Raw genomic sequence first — 25,992 nt, 5'->3', positions numbered from 1 at the left:
CTTAAGAACATGGAACAGATTAAATTCGTATGCCGTATGAGGTACCACTGTATCTCAAACTCCACCATCCTGGCTATTTAACTGCCAGCTCTCTTATCAAGAAGACAATCTTCCCCAGGGAACTGTCACTTATTAAATTAATAAATAATTGCTCACCATCTAGTGTAAGCTCCAGACTTTTGTAAGTGAAAATCCAAGTAGATAAACAATTTCTGGAATACCCACACCAGCTACGTTTACATGGAGAGCCGAAATTATTCCGATTAGAGATTCCAACTTAACTGCTTAACTCTAAGTCTCTAATCGGAATGATTTCAGTCGGATTGGAGAAATGTTGTCCATGTACAGAGATCCAGACACTTTATGAGAGACAGCACCACCAGCAGAGACACACCTCTCACAAGGTGCGTGATGTTTCGATTTTTCTTTTAAAAAACACAAATCAGTTCAAGTTCTAGGGAATTCTTAATTTCTTATTAAACATCTGGATACTGTAACATCTGGAAAACTGCTGTAGTATACTACAAGACATGCTGCTTTATGAACTTCAACATCGCCCTGTCGTTGACTGTTTGCCCATAACCTCATGGCCCCCATTGTATTTTAGTCCTTACACGATTGTACTCTTATTCTTTCTTCAGTATCCTCCGGCTTTACACCCATCCGTGAACACATCTGTCGTACCTTATACATTAGATGCTGGTATAGTGGAATGGAGGTAAATATAATGTTTCCCATTTAAATGATGAGTTGTTGGCTAGTTGAGAAACCAGTGCTTGAAATTGAAGCATAAAATTCACAGTTTAGAGTCCTAACTACAACCATGAGAGTGGTATAAGTTTTATTGATTTATATTCAAGAGAAGGTTAAAGATCATGAAGTAGCTGATTCAGTCTCTCCCGGCCGATTATAAAACAAAACGAAAAAAAAAAAAAAATCCAGTGGAGAAATCTGAGATGTTGGAATGTTAAGCAGACTTTATGTGCGTGCGTGTGTGTGTGTGTGTGTGTGTGTGTGATCTGAGCAATGAAACATCCTATTGCCATCCATGTCAAGAGTTTAAGAAGGTCCATCCTCCATTTGATTGCTCCTCCATTGTTCAAAGTACATCCATGTATTTGAAAGTTCAGACTGATTAGCTGAGGTCTTTGTTAGTTTGCCATGATTTATTTATTATTATAATTTTTTTTTAGCGAATCTAATCTTGCGTCATCCGTTTCCACCCAAAAGCTGACTCATTGTCTTTAGGCTCCCATTAAAATGTACTGTAATGAAAAAACAAAAAACCTCCCAGCTGTAAGGGTTCACCAGTAGACGGACCAGTAGATAAGGTTGAAAAAGATGTAGGCTCCAGGAAAGATCATGCGCGAGTACGTGTCAATGGCGTGAGTGCTGTGGATGATGCGGCCGCGCAGGCCTTTCTTCTTGCCGCCTGTCGAGTCGTGGTCAACGGCGAGGTGCACCACCATGCGCTCGTGTTTATCGTTTAGCTCCTCGGGGCCGTTGGGTGCCCGGCTGTAACCGGCCAGGCTGTTGCTGTCTGCCTCACTGTACGTCCCATCCACCATCATGCTTTTGCCATGAGGCAGGCCACATGTACACGGCAGAGACTGCTAAAATAAAGGTCATTTAAGTAATTAGACATGAGGATAACAAGGACTTTGATTTTAATCTATACATACTGTATAATAAAGCTTTAAAGTTGGCACGTCTGTACGTTGGAGAAAAATAACGTGTGGTCGTAAGATGAGTAATAGAACACGTCAAGATGTTTTTTTACTGTTTGTTTGTTTGTGCATGCATCATGTAAAAAACTGCTGAATGAATTTTAATGGGTTTTCACGGGTCTACTTGGCTGAGCCTGAGGTAACATATAGGCTTTTGGGGAAATAAGATATGCTGCTTTGAAATTTAAATGTAAAACGCCCATATATCAAAAAAAAAAAAAAAACGACATTGAAAAAATTATTAGTTCTTCTTAAAATTCAACAGATGGTCGCTGTACATTTTTTTAATACGCGCTTATGAGTGTGCAATTTAAATCTCCTTAATAAACGCGAAATCTCACACCTTCATCTCACCCTGTGCACTTCACATTAACTGAAAAATTCTCGTTCTTTCCAAAATTCAACAGATGGTCGTTGTACATTTTTTAAAACGCGCTTATGAGTGTGCAATTAAAGTCCGCGTGAAGTCACGGACACGTCTAGGCTGAAATTAACATAATTTCCCTAAACTATTTATAAATGATGTAGAGATATTCTTTAGAAAGAAATATAAATGACACCTGATGTCGGGCCTTTTCCCTGTATTTGCGTTCTTTCCCGTCTTTCACAGTAGTCAGGTAGTTGACAGCCGCGTACTCAAGGACAGAGAGGAAGACGAAGACGAAGCTAACCCAGAGGTAAATGTCTACGGCTTTGATGTAGGACACTCTGGGCATGGACGCATTTACACCTGTGATGATGGTGGACATGGTGAGCACCGTGGTGATGCCTGAGGAAACAAACCAAAAAATGTAATAATTAGACTCCAGATCTGGTTTTATATAAATGTGCTCAATCTAATTATATAATGCTTCTATAGTGGCATCTAATCCAGAGACATTTTGTCCGATTTCGTTCACAAATACGATCTTTAAGATGAGTTGCTGGTGACGTAATGGACAGTTTGAAATCTGATTTGACTTGGTAGAGCATACAGACTGAAGAACATCTGGATGTGTTTCAAATTGGTTTTATTTATCCATCCTCCATACCACTCCAGACTAGAGCCTATCCCAGGAGACTTTGGGTATGAGATAGGGTACACCTTGGACAGACACACACAGACAGGGTAATTTGAGAACGGTAGTGAACCTAATCTGTCTTTGGACTGCGGAAGGACATCAGAGTACCCAGAGGAAACCCACCAAGCAGGAATAGAACATGCAAACTCCATGCAAACAGACCTGAGGCAGGAATCGAACCCTCAACCATGGAGATGCGAGGCCACAGTGCCACAACCAATATGCTACTGTGACGCTTTGATTCAAATTGCACACCCACTCACTCACCATCTATACCGCTTTATCCTGCATTGGATGCCATTCTGAACAAGACCATAAGCTGGTGCACATTACCAGCCTAAAATAACTAAATTCTGAGTTTTTGTGACACGAAACTGTTTTCAGTGCCGTCTGAACGCACGAGCTATGTTTTCATATCAGATCCGAACCCCTTCCATAGGTGGTCTCTCCTGGACGTACTGTAGGCGAGAAAAGTAGACCATACTGTTCAGAACAAAGGGGCTCTACTCAAAGTGTTTTCTTTGTTGGAAAAAAAGTTGTCCGATTTTATCCCATTATGGCTCTGAGAGGATTGAATTGGGCTCTAAAAATAACCTTCCCTTTCATAGGTTCTCAGACACTGTTCATTCCCTCTTATTCAGAGCCGCCGATGAACCAGTAAGCACTCTGTAAGTAGTTTGCAGGAGTCAAAGTGACAGTACATTTGGTACTCGTAGTGCATGCTACATCACTGTCATAATATGAGTGTGTGCTAAAAGGTCTACAGTACGTGTGTGCGGAGAGGAGAAGATCCAGGTGTTAAACAACACCGCTGGCAGTTATTCACGGTTCCCTGACCACAGCTGCATTCGTAACAAATGTTCAGCGTGCTTATTTATTCCAGCTGAAGTCTGGTGCAGAATTTTCGCACTCAAGGCAATTTGTAAGGTAAGACTTAGATGTATTACCTCAGCATTAGGTAATCTGTTTGCTGAAGTTTTACGGGGTGCGAAATCTGTTTGTGACAATCCTGCATAGAAGCACTTGTGCTGGGTATATGGATGAATGTGGCTTGACTTGCAGAAAAGAGGGAGACACACCTTCTACATATGTAGTTTTAAATGCTGTATACACATTTTCCAACTGCAGACCTGTCCATTCATTCAGTAGACTGGGCTACGTATCAAGTAAATTGAAAAAGTACAGAGAAAAACAAAGCTTGTGCATCAGAAATCAGGAATTTTCATTATAGCATGATTAAGCTTAATTCTAAACTTGGAATTAAAATGAATGGTGGTTCCTCTGGTGGGAAAGCATCTAAAGTTCCTGATTTCCTTAAACAGGTTATGACGGCAATAACTTAAAGCAGTGTTAAACAGTCACAGTGCACCGTGGTTCATGATGCTTTTAAGCCTGGCTTGTTCATTAAGCCTCTAAATCTACAACTGGGTGACAAAGTGGCTTAATGGTTAGCACTGTTGCCTTGAACCACCAGGGTCCGGGTTCGATTCCTGCCTTGGGTCTGAGTTTGTTTGCTCTCCCCATGGTTGGTGGGTTTCCTTAGACTGATTGACGTTACCAAATTGCCTGTAGTACAGTATGTGTATGTAGATGCCCTGTAATTGGCAACCTGTTCAGGGTGTATCACACCTTATGCCCTAAGTCTACTGGAATAAGCTTAAGACCACCCGCGACCCTGAATACAGGATAAAGTGGTTTAGACACTGCATAAATGAATGAGCACTGTTGTATAGGCTACTATTGTTTAATGGAATAAGCAATAGAAACACTAGGTAATTGATAGTTTAGGTCTGACTGAGTAATCTGATTTTCTCCCTAATTTAATTGTGTCCAATTCCTCCCCATCAGTAGGGGGCTCCCACATTAGGGCTACGAGTACCGCTCATTCAGGAGGGCTATAGACAAACTCGTGACGCTAGCCGCGTCTTTTTAAATGGCTCGCTCACGCACCGTTGGGAGCGGCGTAACACACTCGGAGGACAGCGCTATCCTCTCCTTCTGCTTGCATGACCCCATAGGTTGGCTGTAGAGGCGTGGTTAATATGGGAGCACTAAGTACCTCTCATCCCTCCCCTCTGAGAGAGCTCGGCCAATCAGCTCTCTCTAGGCCTCCGGGTAAAGCATCACCCGGGAATTGAATGGGTGAAAGCGGTATTGGAAAGAAGGTGAGAAAAGCTGCCTGCAAAACCCACATTCAAAAAGTTATATAATCTCAAGCAACACTTGCTCTCCTTAGTAATTAGCTTTTAACACAAGGCTGATTCCCTAGTCTCTCTCTAACCCCTGATTAAGGGCACTGCTTAGTATGTGGGATAAAGGACTGTGCACCCTACTTAACGCACTAGCTTTCCATTTAACACTATTTTAATGCTATATCTCAGCAATGTCCGTGATGGACATTGCTGGTACGTGGTTAAATGGAAAGCTAATATATGGGTTATTCTCACGGCATCACAGCCGTGCTGATATTCAGTACAACAGCACTCCCAATAGTGTGATATTGTGTAATTGCAGAGGCAAATTGCACTGACAAATGTAATTTTTTAATAATTAATCAATTCTAGCCATAAAAAGTGTCGCAGGCATCATACCTTACATGACAATAATACACTGTTCAATGTCCCTTTAAGTTTCATCATTTAGGGATTGTTGTTTGAATTATGGGTCATGTCTGTGACTGTCATTTATATGTTTACCGTTGTGTTACCTTAGCAGTAACTCTAATATAAAAAAACAACTACAAGCCCTACAAAAAAAACCCATTAGCATTGCATTAACATCTGTACTGCCCCACTGGCCATAAAGTAATCTCAATTAAACCATAAACCTCCATCAGTAGTCCTACGAGAAGCATTTCATCACTCACATGTAAGCATCTTGGTTTTAAAATGTTTCATTCAACTAATTTCTTTTAATTTGTATAAACTATATTTGTAAGAGGAACAGCTGCTGTTTGTCATGCTGATTAAAAATCCTTTACTAACTTGGTTTCAGGCACTGCACTCATTTCAAACAAATGCAAGAATTTTCATCTCAGCAAACACAGAATTGCATTTATTCAGCTTCTGGTAAAGAACAGTTCATGGGGGAGAGGATTCACCCAGATGGGATGAAAATGAATAAATGATTATTGAAATATAGTTGGCTCGAAGTGGATTTGGGCTTTATTTTTAATTATCTGGAACGTTGCACATGAACTTCAACTACAGGATCTACGTCTCCTGTACCTAAAGAAACCCTGGCAGGGACGGCACGGCGGTCGATCCAGAAGGACACCCAGGACAGCATGACCATCAGAGTAGCGGGAAAGTAGGTCTGCAGCAGGAAGAAGAAAATGTGGCGTCTCAGGGTGAAGTTGATGTACAGGCGGTTGTACCAACCTGCAAGAGGAGAGTGATCAAACCGAAGAGCAAAACATTAATCATTTTATTCTCCTTCCCTTTACAGGGACTTGCAGTAACAGTTAAGACTGAGCTTGATCAAGATTCGATCCTGTACGATTATTTAAAATAAATAAATAAAATGTCCAGAGAAATAGTTTTTAACTTTAGGAATAATTTTAATGTATTTACATTTCAATTTCTTTAACCATATAAACAAATTGATATTAAATTGAACTGACAAATTAGTTACAATCAAGCAAATCACAGTTAATTGAAATAGGAGGGGTGTTCAAGTCAAACCAGGACTTGTGGTGTAAAATCGCAGACTTCAAGCGCAGTACAGTGATGAGACACTTAGCCGCGATAAAGCATCGGAATGGTTTTAAAGGAAGTCGTATGTCCGTGAATGATGATCCAGGCTGATGTGGCTTAGACCTTAATCCTTAAAAAAAATTACAGAGACCGTACGCACAATCATTCACCAACACTACTTGCACATTACAGGATACTTGGCTGGAAGTATTGACACATCCCCATACAGTCCTGACCTCACTTCAAGCCATTTCCACATATCTGGACCATTGAAGGAGTTCCTGGGAGGTCAGGGTTTCAGACATGAAGCAATCAGTCTGCACAATCAAAAATCCTGCTTTGACTTGAACCCCATTCTGACTAATTACACAACAAAAACCAATGACAGAGGAGAATTTCTCAGCATTGTAAAAGTCTAAAATAAAATAAGCTTTGGGAAATGGCTGAGAACTCCTTTTTGAAGTTGTGCTGACCAAGAAACCAGGATAAACAAATCCTGGAGAGACACTGACAAACCTGAGTCATATAAAGTGAGGCTCAAAGCCATCATGCCGTTTGATTACGCGAACAAAACATGACAGAAAATAATGACTCTAGTCATATTCGATGGGTTTATACTGTAGTGTTCAGGGTTAATCCTCCATACAAAGGTTTGAGGTGGCTGACAATGGCACCAATGATGAAAATGTGAACATTCATAGAGGGATCGGATAGAACAGAATAAACACGGCACACTTCAATAGTATATTCCTAAATCACAGCCTCAACCATCATGATTATACAGTGGGAACCTGGGATCTTAAAGGATGTTCCATGAATAAACATAAGGCAGTTGAAGTTACAGGATGTTGAGGCACAAACATTAAACATGGAGACGTTGAGCAGATTAAAGGACTTCATGTTTTTATGTCCCAAGAACGGTAGAGTACCTGTACTACTATAGAAGGCCAATCTGGAGGTGGTGTGGAACTTCTGAATAAGGAACTGGGAGAGCGAAATCTTATCGTCTATGCTTAGGGATTCATCTCCACTCTTCCAGTAAAGCATAAGATCCTCATCTGTGTAGGCATCTGCACGTGGAAAACCAGTCGGTTATATAAACATATATAGACGTATGGACAGTATGTACGGAAAATATATACATATCAATAACAGACAGTATTGAAATGTGTAAGTATAACTTTTTTTTTTTAACATACAGCTTTCTAGCTCCAGTGTGCAGGTTTGTGTGTCAAGAGGGAAGCGACTGAAGTCCATGTTACACGCTGCAGTTACTGTCACCCTGCATGACAAAAAACAAACAAAAAAACAGGTGAGAAGTAAAATACAGACTAATTACTTTACAACTGTAATACCACTGCCCTACAAAGGAGATATTATTACATCCATATTGCCTTATTCATGGAATTTCCCTTTCATAAAACTACTTTTTTTATAGATTTTTTCTTTTTGAGAGTTATGAGAGTAAAAACTCACTTTATTTCTCTATATAATCCTCTGCTACAGTACACTAATGCACTTATCCCAGTGTTTCACTAGCACTTGTATACCATGAAGATAGAAAGTTTTCTCAGTACGCCAGAGCCATGATCTTACTGTCTGCTTTATAGCTTGTAGCTTAGAAGTTAAGGCATTGGACTGTTGTTTGTAAGGTCGCAGGTTCAAACCCCTGTACCATTAAGTTGCCTCTGTTGGGCACTTGAGCAAAGCCATTAACCCTCTAATGCTCGGATGTACACTGAGACCAAATGTAAATCGTTCTGGATAAATGCCGTAAATAAGAAAAAGTTACGGTGTCTTAAGGATCAGGTGTGAATGCTCCATTACGGCTGCAGTGGCCTCTGAACCAGCAGGGCTGGGATTGTCTTTTATGGCTAAAAGTCTCATCACTACACTGTGATTAAAGTCTTCGGTTTTATGCCTTCAGTCATGAGAACATCCATCACAAGTCCCGGTTTGACTTGAAGGCTACTCGCATTTGAGAAAAACTATCCACAACTTCAGACTCCAATATAACCAGTTTGGTGATTTTGCTACTTCAGATATCTAAGACACCTTATGTTGGAGTTGCACAGTTGCCCAGAATTATGCCTCCGCAGTACTGGCCTCAAAGACTAATGCTTCCTCAAGCTCTTTAGAATATTTTGAAAAAGTATTTACAACAACAAGAAGAAGAAGAAATCAAAGAAAAGTGCTTATGGACAATTACTCAATAAGCACATTTCTTGGGTTGGCTTGAACATCTCCTTACCTTAGGCTGTACAAAACATGTCCATCAGGATAAACCCTGAGCATGATGTTGTCCGTGGTGGTGTCATGTATGAAGGAGCGTTTAGAGTGGACGAAGAAAACATCTGGAACCCAGATCTTTTTCACCAACCGACCATCAAAAGTCATGCTCTTGTTGGTGGTGCTGGGGAATGACAGCCGCTCATCTTTCCAGTAATGCCTTAAATATAGTGTCATGGTGAAGTCCTGGGACAAGAGTGATAGATATTACTAATCAGGTATGTCACAACAAAGCTGCTAGATCTGGTGCCATTTGATCATCATTTAAATTTTAAAGGACTCAGGGTGAATGTGTGGCTTTGGCTGAGCAAAATTCAGTCAAGTACAGGTCACTGACAGATAGAGCTCAGAAGAAAGGCAGATTTCTGAAAATCCCAGAATAATCCACTAATCCATCCCAGAGGAAGCAGTGTTTCTTTTTTTTTTCTGTTCCATGCATGATTCCAGCTAGTCCCTTTGACTGAAACCCTGAGTCAAACAAGGACACACCCTCAAAACAAACAGAACTTTGACACTTTAATACCCGGCTGCCATTAAGTTTCCACATAACATCCCCTGCATCCGAGCATCCTAACAATCCCTTCTTTTTTTAACTGGAAACATAATAATTAAAGTGACACTGGCCAATGCATGGACTTTAAATTATTTTAAAGCATGCTTTCTTCTGTACGTTGGATTTGGCACGCAGTCATGGGAAATCTCGTGCATTCCTAACACTGTGTAACATTAGTATCTGGTGGCATCAGTGTAGTGTGTCTGAGATTAGAGTCTCTCTGGCCATGGGCAGATGGGGGATTCTGGTTAATTCCGTCCTCTATCACTGGGCAAACCGTATACGCTGTCTGCTTGGATGACTCATTCTTATTTCCTTCCTCCTTACTATATTACATAACAGCAAATCCCCATGACCATTCAAACAGCGGGACCAATTCAGTAAAGGCTATTGAAGCGTATACTGGATACCATCACAAACAAAAGAAACATTCAGAAATATATTCAAATGGGCAGATCTACTACACTAAAATAAGATACATTACCAAAACGCTATTTATAAACTGTCTAGCAACACCAGTTGGCTGTATTATACTATTGAGGACTATCCAGCTACATACGAGCGGCGATTTTAGCACCTTGGCAGATGTTTTTTAAAATAAAGCTCAATAGCTTTATTCGATAATTAAAAAAATGAATAAATAAAGTATCTAAGGTAGATATTTCCAGAAATTAACTGAACCAAGAATAGTGCATTTGACATGGATGGGCAATTTGGTGTGGTAGAACTTTAATCCTGACCTCAACCCGATAGAACAACTTTGGGATGAATTAGAGTGCAGATTTTGAGCCAGGCCTTCTCCTCCAACATCAGTGTCTGACCTCACAAATGTGCTTCTGGAAGAATGGTCAAGAATCCCATAAACACACTCATAAACCTTGTGGAAAGCTTTCAGAGGAATTGAAGCTGTTATAGCTGTAAAATGTGGGCCAACATAATATTAAATGGATTAAGAATTGGATGTTACTCAAGTTCATATGCATGTAAAAGCAGGCGATTGAATATTTTTGGGAATATACAGTAGCATACTGTATACTGATCAGCCTATTAATAGTAATGATTAGTCTATTAACCCTGTAATATTATAGTGCAAGAGCTTATGCCTGATAATGTGTAGGTCCTTCTTGTGCCAGTGGTGTAGTTCTGGCCTATAGGGGCATGAGTCCAAAAGATCTCTGGGGGTGTGTTGTGGTGTCTGGCACCAGGACATTAGCGAAGGATCTTTTGGGTGCAGTGGATCCTGGGTGCTCATTTGCATTGAGATCATGAGAATTTGGACACGGAGAGGATGTCCTCTGGCTCTTCGTCTGTGGAGCCTCTTGCATGGTGGGCTGTGGTTCACAATGTGTTCTGGTGCCGTCCTATTCTAGCCAGCATTGATTATTTTCAGTAAGTTTTGCTGGCTTGTCTTTTCTGTGGGATCGCACCAGACATGATAGCTTTTGCTCCTCAAGGCATTAAATGAGACTTGGGCGCCCATGATCCTGTCACCTGAGCCTTTTCTGGAATATAATTGCTAATCAGTGTTATGGCTGATCGGTGTATCTATGTATAGTTATTTAGATACAGATATATATACTGTATTTAATCCTGCTCTTAGAGTTTCAGTGCTGTCATCTCACCATGTCCACTTCTGAGATGCTGTCCAAGCTCTCCACCTGCACATCCACACCAACAGGAACCGCTGGACCTGGAGACCAAAATAAACAACTGTAGACATAAATTACTCAACAGCACATCCTCCAAACTAATGAGCAGGCATTAATAGGCCATACAGTGCCCTAAAGATTTTTTTTTTTTTGTCCTTGTACTGAAATACATACGTATGTATCCAAATCTATATGTCTAATCATACAACAGAGAGTAGAAAGTAGACTTATTACAGGAAGCTGGAAACATTACCCATTCAAACGACCCCCCAAGAGCCATTTTTAAATGTGTTGGGCTGAAGACATCTGCTAACATTAACAAGACCGGACAAGACTGGTGTTCCCTGAAGGATTCCACAAGGAAAACTGTCTTGCAAAAATGATCTTAATTTCGGTTAAGTACAGTGGTGTGAAAAACTATTTGCCCCCTTCCTGATTTCTTATTCTTTTGCATGTTTGTCACACTTAAATGTTTCTGCTCATCAAAAACCGTTAACTATTAGTCAAAGATAACATAATTGAACACAAAATGCAGTTTTTAAATGAAGATTATGTTATTAAGGGAGGAAAAAAACTCCAAATCTACATGGCCCTGTGTGAAAAAGTAACTGCCCCCCCTTGTTAAAAAATAACTTAACTGTGCTTTATCACAGTTAAAAGTTAAATTTCTGTAGTCACCCCCAGGCCTGATTACTGCCACACCTGTTTCAATCAAAAAATCACTTAAATAGAAGCTACCTGACACAGAGAAGTAGACCAAAAGCACCTCAAAAGCTAGACATCATGCCAAGATCCAAAGAAATTCAGAAAAAAATGAGAACAAAAGTAATTGAGATCTATCAGGCTGGTAAAGGTTATAAAGCCATTTCCAAAGCCTTGGGACTCCAGCGAACCACAGTGAGAGCCATCATCCACAAATGGCAAAAACATGGAACAGTGGTGAACCTTCCCAGGAGTGGCCGGCCGACCAAAATTACCCCAAGAGCGCAGAGACAACTCATCCGAGAGGCCACAAAAGACCCCAGGACAACAACTAAAGAACTGCAGGCCTCACTTGCCTCAATTAAGGTAAGTGTTCACGACTCCACCATAAGAAAGAGACTGGGCAAAAACGGCCTGCATGGCAGATTTCCAAGGCGCAAACCACTTAAGCAAAAAGAACATTAAGGCTCGTCTCAATTTTGCTAAAAAACATCTCAATGATTGCCAAGACTTTTGGGAAAATACCTTGTGGACCGACGAGACAAAAGTTTAACTTTTTGGAAGGTGCGTGTCCCGTTACATCTGGCGTAAAAGTAACACAGCATTTCAGAAAAAGAACACCATACCAACAGTAAAATATGGGGGTGGTAGTGTGATGGTCTGGGGTTGTTTTGCTGCTTCAGGACCTGGATGGCTTGCTGTGATAAATGGAACCATGAATTCTACTGTCTACCAAAAAATCCTGAAGGAGAATGTCCGGCCATCTGTTCGTCAACTCAAGCTGAAGCGATCTTGGGTGCTGCAGCAGGACAATGACCCAAAACACACCAGCAAATCCACCTCTGAATGGCTGAAGAAAAACAAAATGAAGACTTTGGAGTGGCCCAGTCAAAGTCCTGACCTGAATCCTATTGAGATGTTGTGGCATGACCTTAAAAAGGCGGTTCATGCTAGAAAACTCTCAAATAAAGCTGAATTACAACAATTCTGCAAAGATGAGTGGGCCAAAATTCCTCCAGAGCTCTGTAAAAGACTCGTTGCAAGTTATCGCAAACACTTGATTGCAGTTATTGCTGCTAAGGGTGGCCCAACCAGTTATTAGGTTCAGGGGGCAATTACTTTTTCACACAGGGCCATGTAAGTTTGGATTTTTTTTCTCCCTAAATAATAAAAACCATCATTTAAAAACTGCATTTTGTGTTTACTTGTGTTATCTTTGACTAATAGTTAAATGTGTTTGATGATCAGAAACATTTAAGTGTGACAAACATGTAAAAGAATAAGAAATCAGGAAGGGGGCAAATAGTTTTTCACACCACTGTATGTCCAGTCCTCTGTGAGATAGCACACAGAGAAAAATGTAAAAAAATTTTTACTGAATATATGAATGCATTTGTTATTAAAACCATTCTACTGCATGACTGCACCTAAACCTAAATCCAGTGGTGGCACTCGATGGACAAAATATAATGACCACTTTCCTGCGTCAAGTCCTTGATGAGTTTGAATCCTTGTGGAACCAATTCAGTCGTGAGTGGAACTTCTACAGCAGGATATCAGGATGTCCCTCGGTGATGTAGAACTCAAAAGAATTTAGATCATGCAATAATTCAAAACACGCCTGAAAATCAACCACCCTGTGACTCGAATAAATATATTTTTTTAAATGTATTTCCTGTAATTATTTTTTATTGCTGGAAGGAATACATGAAGAAATCTAATCCAGGAGTCATGCAATATTCTTGCTATACTTCTGCAGAGTGCTGATCCTCAGCTTCTGAAAGAGTGTATTTAAGGTTAGTGACCAAATTATCCAACAACGTAGTAGCGATCCCTTTAATCATTTACATCACAGCCTGCTAGATTCGAATTGATTCAGATTCAACCTCGTCCTTTTGTTAAACACATGAATCAGACATACTGTACGCTCACTTATGCAGCATTAGAACATGGGCTATTGATCTCTCAGCACTCATGCCATTGTATGTAGCAGCTTCCTGAAACTATTATACATTATGATGCAAAGCCTATCTGTTATCTGAAAGCAATAGCATTAACTCTCAGCCCTGTCCCAGCTGTGTGCTTACACGTCCCACGCTGACACCATATGCCACCTGTCAGCTCTCCAGACTGGCATGATTTGCTCGTATGCCCTATTCTGAATTTATCTAGCTGCCTCTCTCCTATCCTTACCTCTCTCCAGGTCAGGTTCTGGTAGAATCTCAGGTTATACCACCTGCCACTAATAATGAGATGTTGTGATCAATTTACTCCTCACCTCCTATCAGATTTCAATAAAATTTTAATAAATGAACATTCAGTTTTTCCGACTTCCAAATTATACCATGTAAACACACATTAAAGCTTGTACTGTGTGCCCAGTATTGATGTTATATACTTTGCTAATAATTTTCCAAGGCATACACCTATTTCAACAATCTAGCAAACTACCTATAGAAAAAGTACAAACCTTACCATTTTTGCAGTGTAATATATTTTCAAGTGCAATACATTTTCCAATTTTGATCCACTGTCATGAATTCTAATAAGAAAAATTATAAGATGTAAGTGCATGTATAGATTTTTTAGTAGTCCAGCCACCATGCCCTTCTTTAACGTATTCACTCACTCATTGTCTATACGACTTTATTCTGTAAACAGGGTCGCGGGGGGCCTGGAGCCTATCCCAGGCGACAAGATATGGGGTGCCAATCCATCACAGGGCATACATATACACTCATTCACACACCAAGGGCAATTTGGAAACGCCAATAAGGCAGGTTTTTGGCCTGTGGGAGGAACTGGGAGTACCTGGAGAAAACCCTCCCAGAGGAAGCCCAGCATGTTGCACACAGACCCCAAAGTGGGATTTGAACCCAGACCCTTGAGGTACGAGCTGACAGTGCTAAACACTAACCCACCATGCCACCACCCTTCTATTTAATAAAATAAAAATAATAATAATAAATTTACCCACAAGTTTTCAGACCTTTCAAAGTTTTTCATTTTTTTATGTTTCTCAACTTAAAATAGATTAAAATCCTTTTTATTTTTATCATTCAATCCACAATGACAATGTACAAAAAGGTGCTCGAAATGTACAGTTTAAATAAGTATCCAGACTGTTTGTTATGCCTTGGAGTTGAGCATTGGTGCATCCTACTCTGAGCAGTGGTCCTTGAGATGTTTCTACCGCTTGACTGGAGTCCACCTGTGCATAACTGAATTAATTGGACATTGAGTGGCCAAACAGAAGCTATTCCTCTCAAGGACCATGACAGCCCACTGATAGTTGCCCCTGACAAAAAAAAGCCCCTGAAGGACTTTGAGACCATAAGATATAAAATCTGCTGGTCTGATGTCAAGAATATTGAACTATCTGGAATTAGGAATCAGGCACCTTATTAAAACCATCCCTGCAGTCAAACACGGTGGTGGCAGCATCATGCTATTGGGATGTTTTTCGATGAGCTTGAACTGGGACATTTGTCAGTTTAGAGGTAAATGGATGCAGAAAAATAACGAGCTATCTTGAGTCAAAACCTCTTACAGGCTTTGGGCGGCAGTTTATATCTTAACGAGACAAAGACCTGAAGCATATTGCCACAAAAACAGTGTGAGTGGCTTTAGAACGACACTGTAAGAGTCCTGGAGAAGCCAGACCTGAAGCCCTAATAGAGAATCTTTGGAAGAACCTAAAAATGGCTGTGCCCATCCAATCTGGTTGAGCTTGAACGATTCTGTCAAGAAATATAAGAGAAGCTTCCAAAAGCAAAGTTTGCCAAGATTGTACTGTAGATTCATTTACAAGCAGCTTCTGTCTGCACTGTATTACCGCCATTTCCAATGGGATCTTGAGTTTGGTTTGTCCGGCTAAGCCAGTCCATGTAGAAAACAATTACCTCAACATGTTAAAGTGAGCCAGTTCATTAATGGCTCTTCGTTTAAAGAGTTCATTAAGCATAATCAAGGAGATTTGATTATGCTGTTTTTTTCCTCCCCTTAGGTCAGCTTTTAGTTTTGGCCGAGAACAATGTCATTCAGGTCACTGAGTCGATTGCGCCATTTGTTAAAAGGAATCAGTTTAAAAGAGCAATTTGTTCATGAGTCAGACATACAGTAGCTACCTGCCAGTGGATAAGAGAAGTGGGATATTCACATCTGGTTTGATCTTGAATCACTGCCTGAGGTGCAAAATCTACATTTGAGCAGTGGATTGGGTTTGTTATTCATGAGAAGATTAAAAGAAATCCATCTGTTGTGTCTGTTGAAGGAGGATGATTTTGGAAAGGAGTAGTGACGGCTCATTGTGATATTAGGTGGAAGGGCTAAAATCTAATATTGAAGAACAAAATGAAATAAATTCAAATATGTGTAATTAGACTCCTTAAAAATGATGATCAAGGTAATAATCCACATTGGTTCGTGACAATCTTTTCATTACACCTGTGACTGTATTTTATGTGCACTTCCTCCATCACTGCTGATCCTGTGCCAAATGGAGATGAAATCTATTGGGCGTGTCACTGCGTAATCGCCTGTTAAGACTGTATAAATCCATAGAGGGGAAAAATCAGCTCCATAAACGTCCAAGTATTTTTCTTACAACTGTCTGCTTCATTCCATAAAAGTAAACGCCCCATAAATATTTCTGTATATATTACAATAAAAGCTTGCCACGAATCCCAATCCTGCTCAATATTTCTATTCTTATTCAATATTCCTTATAACACTCTGGATTAATAATAATAATAATAATAATAATAATAATAATACACATTTTAGTGGATGGTTGAAGAAGTTACCTGAAATCAGGACATGTCTGAAACCTTAAATCATTTCCAATCAAGATACAGGAAATGAACCATTCTGCATTTTTCCAACCCAAGCCTCGATCTTAAACTATTAAAAAAAAGTTTTCGTAAAGACAGGAGAAAAGATGCACTCTTTCTATCATCACTACAAATTTGGGCTGGTTATATTGGTTACGCTTTGAAAAAAAGTTAGCGTGAACGTTAAGTAGTAGATACTACAGGGCGTTTTGAAGTTCACACGGGCCAAATGAAACGAGACTGTATTCGAGCTTCGGGCTGGAGTTTGACATATCTACAACACGACAGCTGATCTACAACAAGGCAGAACACTCTGACAGACAGCAAGATGACTGAAGATAGTGCATGTAACCCCAGGATATTATTTCCTATTAAATCTTTTCCTGCAACCACAGAGTTGAAATTTCAAGATTAAAATATTAAGACTTTTGGGTTTAGCAGTGTATGAAAGAAATTGGAAAACCCTGATTAGGACACTTTTAAAGCATTGGATCCAAAATGAGGGATCACAGCTGAAATGCTTTGCTTGGTTGTCTCAGCAACACAGTTTTAAATAATACTCCTTGCATAGATCAGCTGATAGATACGGTAGGTGCATTCAAAATTGCTTTCTTAAAACTCAAGAAAAACCAGCTGGACCACCTTAGACCAATTTCCACCTGGATGTATTTCGTTAAAGCCAAGCTTCACTTTAGGAACTAAAACATTGGCAAAGCCATTTTAATGCTCTTAAAGTGAGTACACACCAAAAGGGGAAATCCCAGTTGTGAAAAAGGAAGCAAACATGGAAGTGTCAAAACTTGCAATTATTCGAATGACCACTAGGATATAGATCCAATACCACTGGCTTCAAAAGTAAGCCAATCCACATACAGTGTTATGATTTGCAACAATAATAAGCATGTTTGCGACCTGGTACAAAAAAAAGGTCTATGGTTTCCATTGCTAGATTGCCTATTCATGATAGCTTATAATTAAGGGTGCGGCTGATTTGATTGACAGCTGCACTGCTATGTTTAATCTGCTATGCATCGTTATAGCTAACTGTAATTGTTGTAGTTTACCTTGCCACAGGAAATTTAGGTGTTAACAGAAGATGGGTTAGGGTTAGGGTTGGGGTTAGGGTATGGATGACAGCGAATGCAAAGTAACGTCAGCCTATAAATTAACGTTAGTCACCTTAACATTTGTGCTACGCTAAAGCTAAACTAGTTAGCTTGTGGTAACTGAGATGAGTAGATATGTTCCAACCAACAGTCAGACCCAGTTCATTCTGTCCACTTGCAAATTTTTAGCTTTAGGAGGACTTAGGTTCCGCCAAGACGATGATGACCGGAGCTCTCACGTTTGAGCTTCAAAACCTATGAATGATGTTGTGGAGGGATCTTATACAGTCTATAGTACAGATGAGAACAAGTAATCCTTCCATGTCCTTTTGAACCTCAGTCTAAGCCACATGGTACTCTTAGACAGAGTTAAGATTAGACAGACAAATGGATTATGCTGCATGAGATGTAAACCTACAGTATGTAATAGTGTTCTCCTACATTGCTGTGAATGTGTATCTGGGATGTATTCGCCATGGTATAACATGAGGATGTATCCTTGGGGCACTCTTATAGCTCTAATATATGCTTAAGACTGCATTGACTTTCACACAGCAGGTGCACCAGCTTTATGTTTCTACTAATTCAGCTTTAGGAGTCTGAGAACTAAGCATGATTTGGATTGAGAACAGTCTATACCACAGGCTGGTGCAATTGGATTTGTATATATTTTTTTCTGTTTGTGATTTACATTTTTATTAACAGCGCTTGGAGCTACAGACTTTGGACTGATGTGGAAAATTCAAAGTGAATATATAAACATTGTCGAAGATCAAATCACAAAATAATATCCAGCATCTTCGAAGCTGTATCAATCAGGCATTATCACTGTATGATATTGTTACTCTGAGAACAAGAAAATGTATGGGACATTGAACCTGCTGTGTTTACATGCATCTTGGCCTGTCATCCTGCAGTTCAGGATCAGTTAACTGCTGTGAACACAGGTCAAAGGTCAAGCGATTGTCATGTTAATCCAGGAACTTCCACCGCTCTAATCACTGTCAGTAGGAGAGTGTTAGTGATGATGGAAAACGGAGCTAAGAAAACAGATGATGAAAGGATGGACTCTTCTTCATACCCTGACTGACAGCATGGTCAACACACAGATAGGTGTGTTCCTTCAGGCAATGAAAACATCACAGAGAAATGCCTCCTAAAAAAAAAGAGATTAAAAACCAAACAAAAACTGTCAGCTTCAGTAAAGTAAAATAAATGCAAACAGACAATGGCAGGCACTTTGTCAAATATAAGACTGTCGCATTTAAATATATCTTTATAAAACCATGCGTAAGCATGTGGATGCTCGGGAAAACAGCCAAGATAAAACTTTTGCACTTTTTTCAGGCTGGTTTTCCCAAAAAGAAACAAACAGTTTGACAGCAAACTGAAGGAAATGAGACAACCAGTTTATTAAAAAAATATATATATCACAAGCTGTAAGAAAATATTTTGGGCATCGTTTAAAAAAACACCAATGGCAACCTTAAAATTGTGAGAATTTTGGTTGATTTTGCAAAACTCTATAAATCCACCTTTCCTAGTTGTGTCCCAGTGGATCAATCCGCTTCAGTTGTGCTTGTGGTCACGTGATTATGCTATTTAGTGTCAATAATAGTGTTGATTGGGGTTTAATTAAGAAATATAGTATCTACTGTAATTAACATTAACATTACCGTTGTGCTTTTACTGTATAGTGAGTCTTTGGAATATAACTTTAAACAAGGGAAAAGGTATGCAGTTTTTAATTACAAAGTACGTTTTTATTTACAAAGATTGTTGAATCTTTAAAACAATACAAAAGCTGTATTTTACTGCATCATCAGACTTTCCTGCACCTGTTTCAATTTCCTGTTTGGAACAAAGATGTAGCGTTTAAGGTCTGTCGGGTATCAACTAACCGCATATATGTCTGTGGTCCCCTAAGATTACAAAAGAGTAATGAAAAAATTTGTGAGGTGTAGCTGACGCACAGCTTCCCGCACACATGTATCTAATGTCCTATGTACATTAGATACAGAGCGATTTTGGATCTCCTGAGGGTTGTAGCATAACATCTTTCTGCTTCATTTCCTTTTTAAAATGAAATGAATGTTAAAGCCACCATGGCTCACAAATGCAGCAAAACCAGTGCTTGTGATAGTTCAAAGTTTCTAAAAGATGAATGTATGGACAACCATGTGTACTTGTGGAAAATGTTTGTTGCTGGTCTTTCAACTGCTTCTGGCAAGTGGTCATCACAGCGGACCATCTGATCCGCACATAAGCTTGGCACAGGTTTTACGCCGGATAACCCGCCTGACTAAAACCTCTCATTTTATCCGTGCTTAGGACCGGTGCTGCATCCAGTGGCTGGGGTTTGGGCAATGGCTGGGAATCGAACCCGGGCCTTCCGCAAAGCAGGCGAGAAACTTACCACTGAATCACGGAAATAATGTTCCAAAATGGGTAAAAATCGGGAAAATGGTGTTTATCTCGTTTTGCTATCAAAGTGTACGAATTTGACCCAATTTGAAGAACGATATTACAATTATCTCAGAACTGCCCCCTAGCTATCTGCTACTGGCCCCTTTGAACTTTGTCCTTGATGTGCATTGGTGACTTCATCACAAGTCCTGGAAATTGGGTTCGTTGTTTCTGCTGCCCAAACAGCTTCCATGCATTGATGTCACACATTTATAAACTGTATTTAAGGAAGAACAAAAGATATTCCCCTTAGTTGGTGTTTTGATGATGGTGCTGTGTAACATGGCACTCCAAAATCTCCCATAGTCATTCAATAGATTTGAGAACTAGTAAGTGTAAAGCCCCTAGCATATGATTTAAATCATTTTCATCTTCAACAAAAGGATGAGACGGATGAGATCATGCTGGAAGAGTCCCGTCCCATGAGGACAGAAACGCTTGGTTGTAGGATAAAGGTGCTCACTCAGAGGAACCACTGAGGTTTATGACCTACTGGGTTTCTTCATTCTAAGAGGATAAGTGAATCCCAACCATGCCAAGGTAAATAAATGTCCCCTTGGGTATCACCATTCCCCATCTTCCTATAATTTGTCTGCAAAAAAAAACAGTAATATGTGTTGCATAAATTTTTTAGTACCACACTATAGCAGAGAAAACCATCAGGGTTATCACCTGCTTGATGATGGTGCTTTCGCTAGAAGGTATCCAGGTGATTCTCGACGGCCATTAGGAGGAGAGAAATTGAACCAGTGTTTCGGTTCTTGTTCAAAAAAAGCATAGCTTGTTAAACAGTTGTTGTTGTTTTTATGATGCTCTGCATTAAATCGAAGTGCACTTAGTGCTTGCTTGACACTTTTCAGCGCACTATGCTATCTTGGCTTGTGCGATAGGGATGTTTAAAATATCCTTTTAGATGTAAATGCATTTATAATCTTGTTTATTTTTCTATGACATTTACATAATGTACATTTTTATATAATCTCTGTAATCATCATAACACATCCATTTCTGCTCATATTACAAAATACTTCATCATGTATGTAAATTTGAACTGATACAGTTTTTCGCTAGATGTTTATGAAATAATATAGTGTTTTTATTTCTCCAAAATGCTGAATCCGATGCCAGCAGGGGATTCAAAGCACACCAACAGGACTTGTGGGCAGCATCTGAATACTGTTTAACCACGGTGCTGTGCGCTTAAGAAACTCCTACTCCTGCCTTCTCTCTCTCATATGTATATTAAGCCTTAGGTGTCTATTACATGCAATAGCAGGAGAGTGCGTCTTCCATGTTCATCATCCACACTTAATCTGTGCTCAGATTAAGGTTATTCACATGCATTATAGCAGCGATTTTGACTGGAGAGTTGATGTCCCAGGGCGTCCTCATGTCTGGCTCTCGCTTTTAGTTATGCCGTCACTGCTAGTCTTGCCGGAGTCTCTAATTGCACTGTGCACAAAATGTACAATGTCCCCAACCACGTGACTATGTGTATGTCTTATAATCTGTCCCTTCCCCCTCTGTCTGTTGAATTACACACGCTGTTCCTGGGATACCAGTGATCCCGTCCCCTCCTGTCTGATCCATCCTGATGCCCTACTTCTGGTTGGAGTTCTTATCAAATACTGTAGAAACCCCTCGCTACTGCTGAGGAAGGGTTTATCTAGGCAGCTTAAGGATACCTCTGAAACCATGAAGTGGTGAAGTCCCTATCATTGGACAAAACAGACTTAAGCTAATCAGATTTTTTTCACTATATACAGTAGCATACTGCTATTAATGAGAAGTCCTCCTAATCACAATATCCAGTTTCGCCCAAATGAGGGGAAGTTCCCTTTTGACTCAATAGTTCTTCCTTATTGTAGTCTTAGGAATTTTTTTTCTTACCTTTGGCTTTCTCATTAAGGACACAACGATACATTTAAAATGCATATCCAGAATTTATATACAACGGGCAATCAAGCGAAACCGGGACTTGTGATGAAACTTCTGGTGAATGAAGCCGTAAAAGCGATTGACATTTACAGAAGACGTCAAGCACGGTACATTGACGAGACTGTTAGCCGCAGTAAAGCATTCGAACAGTGCGAACATTTTTTATGTAAATGACGATCCCGGATAAGGTGGATCAGTAATGCCTCGTCCCCTGTACAGTCCTGACCTTTAACCATTTCCACGTTTGTGCCATTAAGGGAGTTCCTGGAAGGCCAGCGTTTCAGATATAAAGCAGATGGTCTAGTCATGGCTCAGCATACTGAGAAAACATTCTACCTTGATGGTATCCAAACTCTAGTAATAAAAAAACACTAGGGTAAGTGCATTAGTGTAGCAGGGGATTATATAAAAAATAAAGCAAGTTTTAACTCTTTTAATAAATTTGTTTTGTTATTCGGGACACCCAAAAGTCCTGGTTTGACTTGAACATGCCTTGTATTTGAGTAGGTCTCTTTTGTCCATTATTAAAAGTGCTACACAATTAAAAACAAATTAAACCGAACTTAATTCATTCCAAGTCCTGATCCTGGAGAATCCCTGGACTATGCGGTAACATCCTCAGAGCATGACGTTGTACAGATTGTTGAATTAGTTGTGTTGAGCTAAGCAGGTAGTATAACAGAATATTCAAGCCTAAGCTACTTTATGGCTACTGAAGAGATAAGAAAAGGTTGTTCGGTGGCAAAGAATCGGCTTTTTTTAAGCCCAAACGGAAAGAAATGTACTGTACAGTACTTGGTTTTTCTAGTGGAATGGGATCTGTTCCATTTCACAATCACTTGAGCAAAGATGAAAGAGAAGTTTGGGACCCGAACGGATATAATTGCGCCTTTTCAAATGCAGAGTGTTTTTTTCTTTGCTCAGCATCTTCGGACGTATTACTACAGGAGTAAAACATTCCATTTGTTCTCGTCTCCCTGGATTAGTTTGCCTCTTTTTGTCCTGTTTTTGCACTTTCCTATTAGAATGAAACACCCACACATGAATCATTCACAACTCTGCATCTATCACACACAATAACACCCATGCTACGCACTGCAGCATGGTTTAATTTTAACCAAACATGCTCTTTGTGATAAGCGTGTGCCAAAGTGCTTACAATAGCGCTTTCACGCCAAAGAAATTTAGGAGGCTCCTAGTGTTTTCTTTTCCTCGTGGCGAGGAACCTTTCTGAGAGATCGACTTCATCTGATAGCACCGAGCATCTCTGCACAGGAAACAATGCAAGTGTGAAAGCTGTAACAAAAGCACAGCACACACTTTCAAAGTGGTGTTTCCTTTTTTTTTTTAGCAGGGTTTTGAAGAAGAGAACGACAGTCAAGAACCACATATTTTACTGCATATGAATGTCAAATGATGGAGGAGAGAGAGAAACAGAGAGAGAGAGAGAGAGGGAGAAAAGATCTAAAGGCATTGGATCCTTTATTCCACAATTTATCTGTCACTCATGTTAAAAATGTTCCTCTCTTTCCAGAAGGCATCAGTTTTATTTAGTGCATGCAAAGCTCCATAAAAATGAGTTAAACACTGACGTCACTCCTCACACTCAGCCGCACATTACATTCTTGCAAGACAACATGCACAACTCTACACACTATGCTTACCCATCTAATTGCATATATACGTCTACTATGCATTATATATTAATATCTCTATAGTATCTTTAAGCAATATTTGCAAATATTAAGTTCAGGCTACTGTCTGTAAGAAGTGTGTTTGCAATGCTAAATTGGCCCTCAGTGTGTGTGTGTGTGGTATGCTTTGTTAGATTGGCCTTCCTTTGAGGGTGTCCCCTCACAAAAGGAGTGAAGAAATAGTTATTATCTAATGACTGCTCGCTGGTTTATACCGTAATTATATACACTGAAACAAAAACTCCAATATAATACGTGCACCCTTTAATGCAAAGTAATTATATGTATAATGATATTAAATACAAAAATTCTTTTTATTTTTTAAAACCTTTCTTTTCAGGAATAAAACCCTGGACAACTCTGTGATCTTGCCTTCCGTCACAGCATGCAGCATAGGGGCAACCATGGACAATCACCTGTCCTTTTCTGCTCATATTGCTAATCTGACACGCTTAGGTCAATTTCTCCTTTACAACATCAGAAGGCTTCATTGATTTCTATTCAAGGTGCTTGTTCAGAGACTGGATTATTCACCCATGGCACGTCTGCCTCTGCGGCTGATCCAAAATGCACCTGAACAACTTGTCTCCAAAGTTCCTAAGTTCTTCCACCCCACCCCATTGCTACAGTACATGTCTTCCTCTGCAGCTGACTTTCTCTAGGTGTCCGCATTAAATCTAAAACACTGATGCCCACTTACCCCAAAGCACTTATCACATCCCTCACTGCTCCACAATCACTTCTAACCCCTAGAGCTGCTTGACAGAGCTACCATCTCTTACCCTACTCTGGCTGCAACAAAGGTACTTGTCAAGATTTTTCTTTTTCTTTATTCTGGACACTAATCAGATGTTCAAACAGATGGCTCACTCATTGTCTAATTTATATATTTATTTATTTTGGCATTTTTGTGTCATTAAGCACTCCCAATCCTGGAGATATATCCCCCATTTCTGTGGCAGTTACTTAAGGGGTTAGGTTGCCAGCTCGATGCCTGATTATCATTTACACACTACAGGCAATTTGAAAATGCCAATTAGTCTAAACTGCATGTCTTTGGACAGTGGGGGGAAACTGGAATACCTTGAGGAAACCCATCAAGCATGGGAAGAACATGGAAACTCTCAGTTTTTGCAAGGTGAGAATCGTACCTCCACCCTGGAGATGCAAGGCAACAGTGCTAATCACTAAGCCACCATGATGGTGGCCATTGTCTAAATACCTACGTCTTTCATTAAAAAAAGTGTTGAATATACTTTTCTCACTATACTACCTCCCCAACAGAGTTTTTAGACTTGAACCAATATAAGGATTATTTATAGGGACTTGAGTAAGCCATGAATCAGGTTATCTGTCAAATGCCATAAATATTATTGTAAACATAGCAATTATTACACTTTCCCTCATTCTGATGTTTAAAATACAGATTATCTAAAGCTCTTGACCTGTATTGTACTGCTGCCACGTGATTGATTGATTTGGTAACTACATGAATGTACAGGGTAAACATGTCTTCCTATTGAGTGTGTATAAAGAATACCAGTTAAATTATTGAAAACGTCTATTCCTTTAAGGTTTTTTCTTCTTTAATTTTTCTATTTTTTACATCATGGATATTTCTAAAAGACAATTAAGATGGATGGAAAATCATTTCAGGTGACTAGCTTATAAAGCAGGTGGAAAGAATGCCGAGAGTGTGCAAAGCTGCCATCAAAGCAAAAGATGGTTTCTTTGAAGAATCAAAAATATTAACCATCAATGCAAACCACTTTCTTCATTCTTACATAATTCTATGTGTTATTTTATAGGTTTAGTACAGAATTTTTTTTAAAAGAAGAAGAAAACAAAAATTCTTAAACGATTAGGCATGTCTAGAATTTTGACTGGTGATGTATATATTGCTCTGGTCAGAAGTTTACATAAACTCGTCATGAACATGAATGAATAAATGAATGAATGAATAAATAAATGAATGAATTTATCTTTTGTTGAAAAGAATGATTCTTCTTTAATCTGAGGTAACCTTTAGAATATGTAAATTAGATTATTAATTTATTAGTGCTGAAAACCTGGAAATGTACAAAGGCCTCCCAACTCGCTGTCAGTTATGATGATTAACTACAGCTGGTAGCTTCTCTGTTCCAACATAAGAAAGGTTTGTTTGACAGCACTCATTGTATTGACCAACACTCAGTGCCATAGGAAACTTAAAGGAGCTCAGTGCAGATCTGAGAAAGAAGATGGCAGAAATCTTTTTTACTTCCCCAAATCAATTTGTCC

General features: G+C 39.6%; 1 protein-coding gene across 2 annotated transcripts in view; it reads right to left on the bottom strand.

Annotated features, from left to right (window-relative positions):
* Positions 1-1,245: 1,245 nt before the first annotated feature.
* The window catches only part of LOC128512396 (gamma-aminobutyric acid receptor subunit rho-2-like), a 33,799-nt gene continuing 9,052 nt past the window's right edge, over positions 1,246-25,992 (bottom strand). The window contains exons 3-9 of one of the 2 annotated variants that reach the window (XM_053485658.1): positions 10,948-11,015; positions 8,735-8,958; positions 7,683-7,765; positions 7,413-7,553; positions 6,016-6,168; positions 2,288-2,496; positions 1,246-1,613 (exon numbers count right to left, since the gene is read on the bottom strand). In XM_053485658.1, coding sequence (XP_053341633.1) covers positions 1,305-1,613; positions 2,288-2,496; positions 6,016-6,168; positions 7,413-7,553; positions 7,683-7,765; positions 8,735-8,958; positions 10,948-11,015 — 1,187 coding nt within the window. In that variant the 3' untranslated portion in view covers positions 1,246-1,304. The remainder of the gene's footprint in view (positions 1,614-2,287; positions 2,497-6,015; positions 6,169-7,412; positions 7,554-7,682; positions 7,766-8,734; positions 8,959-10,947; positions 11,016-25,992) is intronic. The other variant, XM_053485667.1, reaches the window with a different exon arrangement.

Source organism: Clarias gariepinus, chromosome 2 (genome assembly GCF_024256425.1).
Source record: "Clarias gariepinus isolate MV-2021 ecotype Netherlands chromosome 2, CGAR_prim_01v2, whole genome shotgun sequence".
Taxonomy (NCBI): Eukaryota; Metazoa; Chordata; class Actinopteri; order Siluriformes; family Clariidae; genus Clarias; species Clarias gariepinus.
This window is presented reverse-complemented; position numbering and strand designations above follow the sequence as displayed.